This window comes from Terrapene carolina, unplaced genomic scaffold (genome assembly GCF_002925995.2).
Source record: "Terrapene carolina triunguis isolate 2854851 unplaced genomic scaffold, T_m_triunguis-2.0 Scaffold21, whole genome shotgun sequence".
NCBI classification, from domain to species: Eukaryota; Metazoa; Chordata; order Testudines; family Emydidae; genus Terrapene; species Terrapene triunguis.
This window is the reverse complement of record NW_020664372.1, coordinates 32,031,207-32,044,881: the sequence shown is the minus strand read 5'-3', so window position 1 is coordinate 32,044,881 and position 13,675 is coordinate 32,031,207. Positions and strand designations below refer to the sequence as shown.

The 13,675-nt window shown below is 41.8% G+C and overlaps 1 protein-coding gene across 7 annotated transcripts in view; it reads left to right on the top strand.

Moving 5' to 3' along the window:
- Positions 1-11,561, top strand: part of CARS2 (cysteinyl-tRNA synthetase 2, mitochondrial) — a 68,155-nt gene extending 56,594 nt beyond the window's left edge. For all 7 annotated transcript variants that reach the window (XM_026647502.2, XM_026647497.2, XM_026647494.2 and 4 more), the window contains 5 exons: positions 1,542-1,680; positions 3,523-3,646; positions 6,097-6,195; positions 7,999-8,262; positions 11,358-11,561. In XM_026647502.2, coding sequence (XP_026503287.1) covers positions 1,542-1,680; positions 3,523-3,646; positions 6,097-6,195; positions 7,999-8,262; positions 11,358-11,432 — 701 coding nt within the window. In that variant the 3' untranslated portion in view covers positions 11,433-11,561. The remainder of the gene's footprint in view (positions 1-1,541; positions 1,681-3,522; positions 3,647-6,096; positions 6,196-7,998; positions 8,263-11,357) is intronic.
- Positions 11,562-13,675: the final 2,114 nt, after the last annotated feature.

Below are 13,675 nucleotides of genomic sequence, written 5' to 3'. Positions count from 1 at the left end.
CAGAGGTTGAGGTGTGTCTGATCTTCCTCCTCTCTTCCCCCAGAGCAGCTGTGCAGGGGATGGAAAAGTCCTGTCCCTCCGCAGCCCAGCCGGAGCTAGGAGGCCCCTTTGCTGGGCCATTCCTAGGAACAAGGGGACATCGGATTTCACTGGGAAGGGTTTATTTCACGGTCCGTGACACGTTTTTCACAGCTGTGAAATTGGTAGGGCCCTACTTATGTTCAGTGGGTATGTAAAGGCTGTGTACCTTACTCTGACTTGATTCTCTAGAGGATTAAGTTTAAATTCAGCCCTGATGTTGATGGGCACAACTTCCAGTGGCCATAACTCAATGTGAGTAGCGCCCACTTACACGAGAGCTGAATTTGGCTCCAATATTGCAGTGTAAGTTAAAATATGTATAACTTTGTGTAATTTAGGAAGATGATCCGCAGCTGACAGCTGATGTCAGTGGTGGGTGCAGATGGACTGGTGCTGTCCATGGTTTATTTGCAGGTGTAGCCAAAGATGGATTGTTCTCAGCACTATTTCAGAAACTGTGGTTCAAACCTGAGCAGATTTTTTTTTTTCTATCTGAAGCAAATATTTATTAGTAAGCCCTGACTTTAATTGCAGAGCTTTCACATAGGCTAAAACTAGAATCCCTCTTAGTGCAATACCAAGCTCCATGAAACACATTGGTATGATGGACTGAAGATGTTGTTACGGTTAATTAAACATATAATATGTATGCCTCTTTAAAAACAGATAAGTATTTTGCATTACACATCAGGAGATGTGATAATTTATTCTTGATTTTTATAAGTGAGTTATATACTTAATTTTTTGGTGGTAATTACACATATGGCTAGTTTAACTATTTTGGGGTGCCTATTAGATCAGTGCTTCTCAAAGCCAGTCTGCCGCTTGTGTAGGGAAAGCCCCTGGCGGGCCGGGCTGTTTTGTTTACCTGCCGCGTCCGCAGGTTCGGCCGATCGCGGCTCCCACTGGCCGCGGTTCGCCGTCCCAGGCCAATGGGGGCTGCGGGAAGGGCGGCCAGCACATCCCTCGGCCCGCGCCGCTTCCTGCAGCCCCCATTGGCTTTGAACGACGAACTGCAACCAGTGGGACCGCGATCGGCCGAACCTGCGGACGCGACAGGTAAATAAACTGGCCCACCCCGTCAGGGGCTTTCCCTGAACAAGCGGCGGCCCAACTTTGAGAAGCACTGTACTAGATGGAAAGATTCAGTACATGAAAGACAATTGTAAAATTTCAGATAGGTTTTTCTCAATAATCTTTGGGCCATTGTATTTGCTTTCTATAAATATGTGCTGTGCCATTTTTAATTACTGGATTGTTTTAGAACCATAAAACCTAATATGCCTAAAGATTAATGCCTTTAGTTAAGTTTGTAGGTAATTTAACAAAACTTTTGTGGTGACAGATAAATAGTAAAGAACTCTTATTTCTTGTAATATTTTCTCATGGCCCTGTTTCCGCTATACGTTGCACAGTATCTTCTGTAGCATAACATCTAAATGAATTTTTTATTTTCTTAGCAATAGAATTTGGTGATGACAGCATGAATGACGCAAAGAACCTCCTTCAGGCCATCTCTTCTTTTATTAGTGATGCAAATGCTTATATGAAAGGACAGCTGGTGTGTGACCCCATTAAGGAAGATGTACTGTGGGAGATGTGAGTGCAAATATATATATTGTATCACTTGAAGATTCTGATTATATGAAGGGTAATTTGTGAACTCCTGATTGATTATGAGGGATTGAACTCTGTGCCACATTGCATGTCATTAAAAAGCTGTACAAAAATCCATCTGGTCAAGATAAAGGGGGAGAGTGAGAAGCAACATCCTCTTCCTTTTCACTTTCCGATTGCTTTTTCCCCCTTTCTTCCTTTAGCTGATGCACTTTTGCATAGTCTACTATACTCTGATGCATGGTGTGTACGTAGTGTAGCCTTACCTAGGTTCCTTTGCTCCACTTGACTGACGTAACCGCTCAATTGAGTTCTGACATGGAGGAGAGGAGAGAGTGGGACGTGGAGAGGGCCAGAAAAAAGGTGATATAGGGAAGAATGAGATCACAGCTGGGTGGGGCATGACCCTGAAGACACAGAGAGTGATTTTGCTATCACAGGGATGGGCAACCTTTGGCACGCGGCCCATCAGGGAAAGCCACTAGCGGGCCGGGACGGTTTGTTTACCTGCAGCGTCCGCAGGTTTGGCCGGTTGCAGCTCCCACTAGCCGTGGTTCGCTGTTCCAGGCCAATGGGGGGCTGCGGGAAGCGGCGTGGGCCAAGGGATGTGCTGGCCGCTGCTTCCCGCAGCCCCCATTGGCCTGGAACGGTGAACCACGGCCCGTGGGAGCTGTGATTGGCCAAACCTGCAGATGCTGCAAGTAAACAAACCGTCCCAGCCCGCCAGCGGCTTTCCCTGACAGGCCGCGTGCCAAAGGTTGCCGATCCCTGGTCTATCATCTCATGAGCAATTGCCACCAGACACAGAATGACTACAAAGGGAGGAGCAAAACAGAGTTAGAAGGGAGCCAGAGATGCCAGCATAACGTTTGAGGCTCTCGAGAAGGCTGTGGTGCAATCATTCATGTCAAATGACGTACTGAGATCAGTGGGAATGAACAGAAGGTTGATAAGCAGTGTAGGAGAGGAGGCCATTGACAGCCACACACTGTTTACAAGTTGCCATTTATCCCCTTTTACTAATAAATGCACTGGTAGCATTGATTCTTCCACTGGGGAGGAGAGGGCAAGAGCACCTCCCAAATTGACACCCCGAAGCTTCTCTGTAACAAAGGGCCTTCAGGCCTTTCCCTCTGAGCCAGGTATTGCACAGACGCGGTGTTCGAGTCCCACTAGCGCCGCAAATGAGAAAAGAGAGCTTGCTCCTGAACTTGTGTCCTTTGATGCGGCATGCAGTGCTGCACCAAAGCGCCTCGCTGACTCCAAGTCCGCTCTTTTGCAACGCGTTGGGATGCCACATGCGACTTGGCTCCTGCAGACAGACCCACAGTTAGTGTGAAAGATGGACTGCTAAAAAAAAAACCAACGAAGCAAACTTGTTAGTTTTTAAAATTATAAATGAGTTTCCCAAATGATAACAGCTGAATGGCCAAACATTGTTCATGTAGCCGTTGACAACTGTGAATTATGATGTCATATTTCCTGAGTGGATGTAACAGTTCAGTTTTGGATAGACATAGCTTTCCCTTTTTGCACTGAAAAATTTCTTCTCTTCTGAGTGCTGTAGCATTGCCCATTATGGTACAGCTAGGAACAAAATAGGGTGACCGTACTGCCAGTGTGAAAAATCGGGACGGGGGTGGGAGGTAATAGGAGCCTATATAAGAAAAAGACCCGAAAATCGGGACTGTCCCTATAAAATCGGGACATCTGGTCACCCTAGAACAAAATGACAATGTCATTTAGATGACTCCCTCTGGCTGATAGTAGATGAATTCAGTACTCTGCTGGCAACTTGTCCATCCTTACCTTTTCTTTTTTCAGCCTAGCCAACACAAAAGCAAATGTAAAGGCTGCATTTGCAGATGACTTTGACACCTCCAGGGCTGTTGCTGCAATTATGGACCTCATTCACCATGGCAACAGACAGCTTAAGGCTGTTACTAAGGTAACCCATTAGGATAGAGAGATCAGAAAATGACAGCTGTCTACAGTCCTACTGTTTAATTCAGACAGATTAGTTTATTGTTCACACAACAGACCAGCAGAAACAAAGCTCTACAAATTGTTGACCTTAAAGACACACATTTGTCCAGACTGCATCTCTAGAATTCTGTGCTATTGTTTTATGCTTCACTGTGTCCAAAGCACGTTTCTCTCCTGCTGCCTTGTATTCATAGGGAAGACTTTTGAAAGACACCTGAGGGTGTTGTCATGTGCCACAGGCTTTAATGCTTGTTGCGCATACCTGCTTTCTACCCCCATAATACCGATAAAGAGTGGACTGGGGATTGATTGATTTATTTTGTAAAAAAGTCATTGTTATGACTAGGACTTCCAAGCGCATGGGGTGGCAATGGCGGTTAACACAGCACCTGTTTTATTCACCCTTCACCAGTTGCCTCTGCTATCGGCAAATCATAAATGTGGTCTCAAACTGCCCCTCTAAGGCTCCAGCTACCCTTTAGATCATACATTGGCAATTTGAGGCCCCAGTTAAAACCTGATGCTGAAGCAGAGGAGGCTTTGGGTGGCTGATTGCAAGAGTTCAAGGGTAGAAATAAAGTAAAAGCACAGCCCTACGGACTCCTGGGTTCTGATCCTAATTTTGGCAAAGATGCTATCTTTGGCCTTGGGTCAGATACTTAACCTCTCTGCTTCATTGTCCCTGACTGCTTAATTACCAGTCTCATGGCGTTCGCAGTTTGTTTTTACTGGGGATGAGACGGGCGAGGTTGAATATAGTAATAACTCATTTTCAGATTTTATTTTTTAAACGCTGTCTCCTTGTAGTCCTGTAGCAGCACCAGTCTCTGAGATCTGGACTTAGTCGCAGTCTTTCCCTTTCTTTATAGAGTTCTTCTCTGAGCCACTGAGCAAATCCCTGAGTCAGTCCAGTTTGTAGTTTAAGTCCTGGATAACCCAGCTGTTTGAATTCAAACAAAACAAGCCCCCCTCACCCTTTAGATCATTTCAATTGATAATTAAAGGAAATTCAGAAACAATCTTTCTGGTAATGTCATGCCCAGAATTGGATGCACTATTCCAGGGGCAGTTACACTTGACTGCTCTGTGCATCTCTTTGAACATTACTATTTTCCATGTTTTGTCTCCTACGGAGTATCGGTGAGTTGGGTTTTTTCCTCTGAAGGTACGTCTACAGTTGTTATGGCAGTGTGCAGAGTAGCACATACCCTGCACGTCCTCCTAGCCTGGATATAAACAGCAGCATGGATGGTGAGGCACCGGTTTAGGCGAGTAGAGTGTCGTTACATGCCAGAACCTTAGGGGATGTATCCTACATGGCTCCCTGTATGCCCAAGCAGTGCCTCCAACGTCAACACTACTCTTTTTAGCAGTGTAGTATCTTGCTGCTGGAGCCATTCCCCACTGTGTGGCCACCGCAATGACAAGTGTGGACACCATCTGCCTTTCACTGCAGCGTGTAGCTACACATGTAGTCGATAGTCCCTGTACTCTACACACACAGCTAATCTATGTGCTTGCATTTCCCTAAACTGAACTCATGTCATTGTTTGCTTTTTTCCCATGTTCCTAATCGCTCTTGATCCATTTGCATTTTTTTTCCTGGCTTCTGGTTCTAGCTCCTTCCAGTTTAGTGTCCTTTGCAAATTTCAAGCTATTTATGGCTTATTCCAGTCATTAATGAAGATGTTAAATAAAACCTCACCAAATACCTCATTTTGATGCACCTCACTCCACACCGGTCTCTAACTTAATATTTTGCCGTTGCCTTTTGCTAGCCAGCCTTAGTCCCCATAAATCTTTTCTCCTGTTCTTGCCATGTTAATTTTGAATGTTGAGTTCATGTTGGGTAAATATAAAAGGAGAAAATGTGCCTGCATCCATGTTTACAAATGCTGTTCCTCGGGCGACCACCACTGTCTTGCAGCCAAATACTGCCAGGGTGTCTGAAAATGGCCTTCACGGTGCCTAATTCAGCATGACAAAAGGTGACGTTTGAAGCAGTTGATGTAATTAATTAACCTGAAAAACCTTCAGCTGTTAATTTAGTTTTCATTTTTCTTCATGCTCATAGGCCTTGTCTACATGGAAAAGGGTGTGTGGGTTATTTTTAATAACCTAAAGCAGGAATTTAAAATGTGATAGTTATGAGTCCCTGGCGTGGACACTCTTATTCCAGTATAGGAGTGTCTATGATTTAACTTAAAAGCCTTCCCAAATGACATAAGTGAAACTGAAAAAAATCCCACTCTTCTACCAGAATAATTCTCCACATGGGTGGATTGTACTAGCATAACTGGTAAAAATTTTCCCAGGTAGTCAAGGCCATAGACTTCAAACCATATATTGGCAGCTTGAGGCCTGCAATAAACTGTATTGGTCAGCCAGCTTTGTTTTTGTGATTTGTAACAGGAAGGTGGATCTCCTAGCAGCCCTGTTGTGTATGGAACCATGCTTTCCTATATAGAGGACTTCTTTAACACTGTTGGAATATCTCTTGGAGACAGACAGGTATGAAACCGCTCTAAAGATCTATCATAGGTGTTATTGTTTGTATTATAACAACAATATAGTAACAGCAGCGGCATTACATCTTACAGAACATTTTACAAAAATATAAGCACAATCTAGGTAAAACTCGTGGTTCTGATTGTTGTAACTGATGCAGAAACACCGAGGGAAGCATCTGCACTGATACAGATGTAAATTGTGTGGTTTAGAAGAGAAGGAAAATTAAACACAGCTGAACAGTATAGAACAAAGTATGGGCTGAATTCTGCTCTTGAATATTCCTGTGCCTCTTCTATTGCGGCATTGGTGCGGTGGAAACGAGTTTGGGGCGTGAAACAAGAATATGTTTGTGACTGAGGTCCTTAAGTACTGGATAAGGTAGAAATGGGGAGGAAAAGGAAACCAGTGAAACGCCAATGCAAGAGTGCTATGCGGAGAGACGCTAAAAGCCAAAGGCAATAATCCAATACTATATATTTAAAAAATAAATGGGACAGGAGCTGAGAGAGCTGTTCCAGGCTTGTTTTCTGTAGGTCCTAAAATTTGCAGATGCTATTCAATTCTAAACAAGGAGCAAATTTCCTTTTGTGAGGTAGCAGATCCATATCATAATTTTTTTATGGATTCAGACAAACATCTATTTATTTATAGTATATACACACACAAGCCTTTTAAAAGCAGTAACTTTTCAGCCATAGATTGAGGTGGTTCCTTTGTATTACTGTGTGTGTTAGAGCAGCTTCTGTATTTGGCTTCTGATCAGCTGTGTATGTTAGGAGCTGGCTATTAGTCCACACATTTGCTTTATGCATTTGTTGTGGTTTTTGGTGACATACTGTATTTGGGGGAATCATGTTCATCTGCATTCTGTGCCCTTTGTACCTAGCTAGATATACGCTTTTCTGAACTTTTGCATACTGTATGGGTTCTCTCGGGCTTTCAGGTGGTGCTGAAGATGTTGGTGTGAGGTAGGATTAGAACACTGAGAACTCTGTGCCTGGTTTCTCTGGAAGAGAGTTTGTTGTAATTGAATGGAAATGATGCCTTGATAAAGGGATGACAGTTTGTTTGGATCTATTACAAACATGCCAGATCCATTCCCTTTGGAAGTGGATTAAGTTAATTCAGAATAAAAGCGTCCACAGATGGAGTTAATCAGCAATAGCTATTCTGGAATGACTTCCCGGTTTAGACAAGCCCGGAGTAGTTGTCTGTTTGCCACCTGCCTAGTCGTTGTTGGATGTTGGAAGTTTCTGTGGGCATCTGAAAGTCAAGTCTTAAGGAGGGATTTGGAAATGGATAAGATGCTGGTGCAAAGGTGCCTCACAACAGTATAGCTCATTCCCCTTCCTGTACCGGAATAAGTTACACTAGCATAAGCACAGTTACACCACTATAACTGCTTCAAGTATAGCTAAAGCCCTACAACTTTGCCTGCACTGCAAGCAGAAGTGTGATTGCAGCATGGACTAGCATTACCTGCTCCAGCTTTAGTCTAGATTGCACAGTTCAAAATACCAGTGAAGACATGATGGCATGAACATGTAATACAAGTATGTTCCCAGGATCCTTGGCAGCTTGTAGAGGCTGCATCACTGCAACAACGCTACTGGTTTTAACTGTGTTAGCTTGATAAAAGCTGGTGGAGGTATGCCAGCCTGTGCTATAATCAGACTCCTGATTGCAATGTACACATGCCTTGCGTGTAGACAAGGCCTTACTTCAGAGATTATTCTGTTGAATGAATACTGCTTAACTCATTTTCTGATGCAATATTTTAATGCTGCTGCTTTTGATTTATAGGTTGTTCCAGAAAACAAAAATTCAGCTACGCTTTCCAGTGTGATTGATGAACTAGTGAGCTTCCGTGTCAAGGTGCGGAATTATGCTCTTGCTATGCCTGGAGCAACAGAAGCGGTGCAGGTGGAAGAAGGTACCATTCTAGCAAAGAAAACAAAACAGGAAGAGAAAGAGACAAGACGGCAGCTATTGCTGGAGCGAGAACCCCTTCTGCAGGCTTGTGACAACCTGCGGCGAGACCTTGCTGCATTTGGAATCAACGTAAAGGTTTGAGAAAATATTGTCTTTGCAACTCCTTTAGTAATTCATAGAATCGTAGGACTGGAAGGGACCTCGAGAGGTCATCTAGTCCAGTCCCCTGTACTCGTGGCAGGACTAAGTATTATCTAGACCATTCCTAACAGCTGTTTGTCTAACCTGCTCTTAAAAATCTCCAATGATGGAGATTCCACAACCTCCCTAGGCAATTTATTCCAGTGCTTAACCACCCTGACAGTTAGGAAGTTTCTCCTAATGTCCAACCTCAACCACCCTCGCTGCAATTTAAGCCCATTGCTTCTTGTCCTATCCTCAGAGGTTAAGAACAACAATTTTTCTCCCTCCTCCTTGTAACAACCTTTTATGTACTTGAAAATTATCATGTCCCCTCTGTCTTTTCTTTTCCAGACTAAACAAACCCAATTTTTTAAAGCTTTCCTCATAGGTCATGTTTTCAAGACCTTAATCATTTTTGTTGCTCTTCTCTGGACTTTCTCCAGTGTCAGACAGCACTTATTTTTGCCCTTTTCACACCCTTTGTCAGCATCTCTCAGTACTGTGCTCTACGCTGCGTGCATTTGGACTAGTAGTGGGTAGAAATGAAGTGGTCATGTACGATCAATCGGTTAGCTTTATATTCTCCCCGCACCTCTCTACGGTAGCTATGGCTACTTCTGTAATTACTGAGAGCGTATTATTTAGCTGTTAAAACATCCTCTGCCATGTTCTGAAATCCCCTTCTGCCCTTTAGCTGGATTAAACAAGGGCCAGCAATGGTTATGATGTAGAATGGTAGCAATTTGGAGTAGGCTTGACAAGAAGCGGGGACACTGTTTGCACTGATCTTTCATGTTCTTCGTTAACTTTGGTTTTGGATAGGAAGGTGGGGCTTTCCCCCCAGAAGTCATTGTGAAAAGCAACCTCAGTCCCCTCACTTAAATAGCTCCATTCCTTCTGCACTGTCCCAAGTGCTTGTAGCCACCTTCTTTTCTAGCCCTTCTCTCTGCCTCTAGTCTATCCCTAATGCCACTGTTGAATTATTTTTCCTTCCCCTTTCTCCAGCCATATCTCCCCTTAAAAAAACATCTTAATTGGCTCATTCTCTTCTTCCATCATTTCAAGAGGCGCCTTCTCACCTTCAAGACCTTACCTACTCTCCCTCAATCCAATACTGCGCCTCCCATTCCTCTTGCCTTACTGTCCTTTTCAACGCTTCAGCCCTGTAATTGTAGCACTAGTATTCAAATCTGTGCTACAGTCAGACATCCCCTGCAAAACTGAGCCAATTAACTTTTGAGGCTCATCACTTAGAACTGGCACTAGCAGTGACACAGATGAATTTCTATTTAAGAAACTACAGTCTAAAACAGATGATCGATTTGGTCAGACACTTTATGCTATTTTACTTGTTTCCATTTAAACTTCTTGTAGAGCTATATTGACAAAGTCTTACCCACAAATTATTCGTTGTATGGCCTTGCCTGCACTTTTTTGTGCCAAAAATATCCCATTGTTTCAGCAACAGCAGGAATGTTGCTGAGAAAAGATGCTGGTGGCCACCTGAATCCTATTTACACCAGCACTTTTACTGGGACCCGCGGTGGGAAATTACTGATAAAAAAGCCTCATGTAGAGACAGCCGTGGTTATAAAGTGAGACATCTTCCTGCTGTCTTTTTAAATTAAGAATGTAAGAACTATTTGGAATCTGTCAAATGTAACCACTTAAAAAAAATAATCTTGATAGTACCTGCACTAAAGAAGAGCCAGGAAAATTCCAAATTCGAAGTCTTAGAATGCTAATAAGTTAGTTTGTCTTTATTAATTTGAATTTAGCCTCCATTAAATCACTAAAGTCCTTTTTTCCTGAAAGCTTATTTTCTTAAACTATCAAAATATTCAAACTTCTTTAAAAATTTATCCTCAATCTGATTTACATAATATCATGTTACAAAAAGATTTGTCCCTTTATTGGCTCAGATACTGAAGGTACGGATTTCGTCCAGTGTCTCACTCTTCTTGCTGATACAAACAGATTAATTAAAGTTACATTATTTAAAAAACGGAGTAAGATTATCCAGTAACTCTGGCATGTACTTCACATTTCTCTAAGTCTGTAAAAAAACTTATTTCAGGTTTAATAGAACTGAATTCTTTTGACTAACACAGTTCATGCTGACAATTAAATAACCTATTGCTATGTTTAATCTGCTCATGTATCAAACTCTAATTTTCTGTTCTATATGTATTTAATTCTGCATACTACTTTAAATATCCCTCATGACTACCAGTCAAACTCGGTAGATCTGAAAATTCCATTACTGGCCTGTTGAACTCTTCAGAGGCACTTTCAGTTTATTTCCCAAAACTGCAATCGAATGGCTAGGTAATAATAGGAGGCAGAAGTGACTAGTTGGACTATTATACTAAGATAATACTTTATTAAAAATATTCAACCTTGCATCATTCTTTTAAAGTTTAAAGAGCTCAAAATGTACTAGGCAGTTTATTTTCATTTAGGGGCCATAAAGGAGGCCTATTTTGTTTTATTTCTGCAAAAGTTATAAACATGAAAACCTATTCTGATGACTTTAGTTGGAGAAGGTACACACTAAATATTGTTTTTTAAAACAATAGGCATTAGAGTATCTTCATCACCTAATCCAATATACTTCTCCTATCACACAATATGGTCTCAACAATGTTTCAGAACTGAAGTTGCAATATTTTTCTCATGTCAATGCCATATTAATTAATTTAAACTGAGTGTCCACTCCCCCCCGTAATGTAGCCATCATTTTGAAAAATTATTGTTCAGTCTTTGCCTCTTAACGCAAAGTAAGATAGACCACTTTTTTTTTTAAACTTGATCAATAGCAATGCTATTGAAGCTTGGAAATACAACTAATAATCAAGTACCTACTTGTTTTTTTAAATGTAATCAGCATTTTTGCTGTTTGAGTTTAATACAGAATGTTTCAGGTTCACTTAGGCTACTTCAGGCATGGGTTATGGTTCTAGGGATTTAAATAATTTAACCAGATACAAAGTACTGTGTGTAATCAAAAAAATTACTGGGTTTGACCCACTTATTTATTCTTACAGGACAGAGGTACTACTTCTACGTGGGAAGTGGTGGATCAACGAAGAGAAGAGCAAAGACCTGAAACCGGCAGCTGATCTAGCACAGGAACATGATTGGACTGATCATGTCGCAGTGAATGTTTTAGGAACAACTGTAAATTAATTATTTCCCAATCAAAAGGAACCCTGCAGAAACTTGTCTGTCTATTAATAAATAATGTTAACTTAAATACCTCTCTGCTTGCCACAACTTGCTTTTTCCCTTTAAGTCATTGATTTTTTTCTGCATGTATTGTGAAATAAGCTGGTAGTAACATAAGTGGTTTTGTTCAAGTAATGCAGCAATTAACACAACTGAACAGCTGTAAAAATGGGATCTATAATCCAAGTAATTAGCTTATGAGCCAGGTTTGCATATTTTAAATAGGTACATGTTCTATAGGTAGTCAGAACAGAGTGCAGCTCAGAAGTTCCCTTTGCTCCTGCTGATTATTCATGCCCACTCCACTGGAGCCAGCCTATGTGGTGACCGAGCTAGGCTTACTGACGAGAGGTAGAGGGGCAACCAAGACAAAAAGGAACGACTAATTTTTTTTAGAACATTTAAGGGAAAACCCCAAAATTGTACCAGGAGCATTAAAAAATATACAACATAAGAACACACTTTTCCCCCACTGCAGACAAGGACAAAAAGGTCTGTTCTTGCATAACTTGATGTAGGAGCAGAGCCTCAGTCTCTTCCAATGAGATTCCCCATAATCATAATAATAAACTATAGGCTACCAACAAATTAACCTTTGTGAGCTTGTACATGCTACTCTTGTCTGTGCAGATACCAAACACGTTAACAAAAGCGCTTATACTGTGTCACTTAAGAGAACAATCAACTTTTCCTCTTCTTGGCTGTAAGTCCAGCTCCATGTCCTGTTCTTTGTTTCTCTTCCAAAGGAAGTGCTCCTTGCAGCTGCTGTTCCTTGGGCTGTACCTTTTTCACCTAGTGGGCCCTTGTGTGTCCATTAGGCACCTTTGAACTGTATTTCTTCAACAGAGTTCAAACAGTCATTCTCCTGTTCATGTACCCTTTGTGGGTGGGTCCCTCATTTACTGTTTTCATCTAAGAATTGTTTATTTCTTTTGTTTACTGTCCCCTTGGTACTGTTATAGTGTAGATTTTATTTCCCTCTACTTCTGTTCACCAGGAGTGTCCGCTCATGGAGCCACGTTTATTTTTTTCTGCTTCTCCTAGGCTGAAACCTTTTCTATTTTCCTTCTTTCTGCTCCCCTACTTTTATTATCCTGTTCTTTTAGCACCTGACTTCCTACCCAGGCTCCAGTTCATCTGCTAGCTCAGCACCTAGACTTTTCTCCAACAGCTTTTTTTCCCCCCTCTCAACTTCCCTCTTTGAGTGGATGCCCCAGGACAGCATCTGATGCTGTCAAGGTTACTACTCCTATAGTTTTTGGTAAAATTAGCAGAAGTGCTTTAAGTGACTTAGGCCCCTCTCCCCTTGACTATCAGTGAAATTTAAGTTGCTTTTGAATTTTTCCCCCACTTATATAGTACTCAGGCTTCTACATTATTTAAACCTCCATAAAACACTGCTATTAAAGTATATAAATAAGTAAGCCACTTAGGCCATCTGTAGTCTCCCATGGCATTCCAGGTCATGGCAAAGATGAACTACAGGTGCTTCCTTTAAAAAAGAAACAGCTTGCATTTTCCTCAGCCCAGCAGTATAAAAAGTTGAATTGCAGCTGACATGTTGAAAGCGCCGATCTTACAGAACAGTATGTTGTTTGTGAGGGCAGAGAAGCCAGCATCCTAATGGGAAAAGGAACATAAGCAATTTAGAAACTAAGGACTGGCTTCTTCTAAAAAGTGTTTTTTTTTAAATTCAGCTACACTATTCTAAAATATTAAACTGTTTTATAGCCTAATCTGCTAGTGCAGACCTGTGTAAAGTCTCAGAGAAGGTGCTGCAGCACTCTGCACCGACATAGGGCCTATTAAGAACACATTTTTTCCCCACTGTAGACAAGGAAAAAAGGGTCTGTACTTGCATAACTTGAAGTAGGAGCAGGACCTCAGTCTCGTCCAGTGAGATTCCCCATAAGCACCTCCAGCTCTAGGCTCAGGAATATAAAAGTTACAATTAACAGACACCATGAAAACAAGCATTTAAAATATGTAGACTGTTGCTCTGAGTTCTTCTTTAACCTGTAAAGAAACCAGCTCTCACTTCAAGAATGGGTTTGGTAGGAGGGTGGGAAGGGCTTCCACTTACTAAAAGACAACTAGGAACTTTTCTATGGAGCTAGTCAATGTATTCTACTGCTGG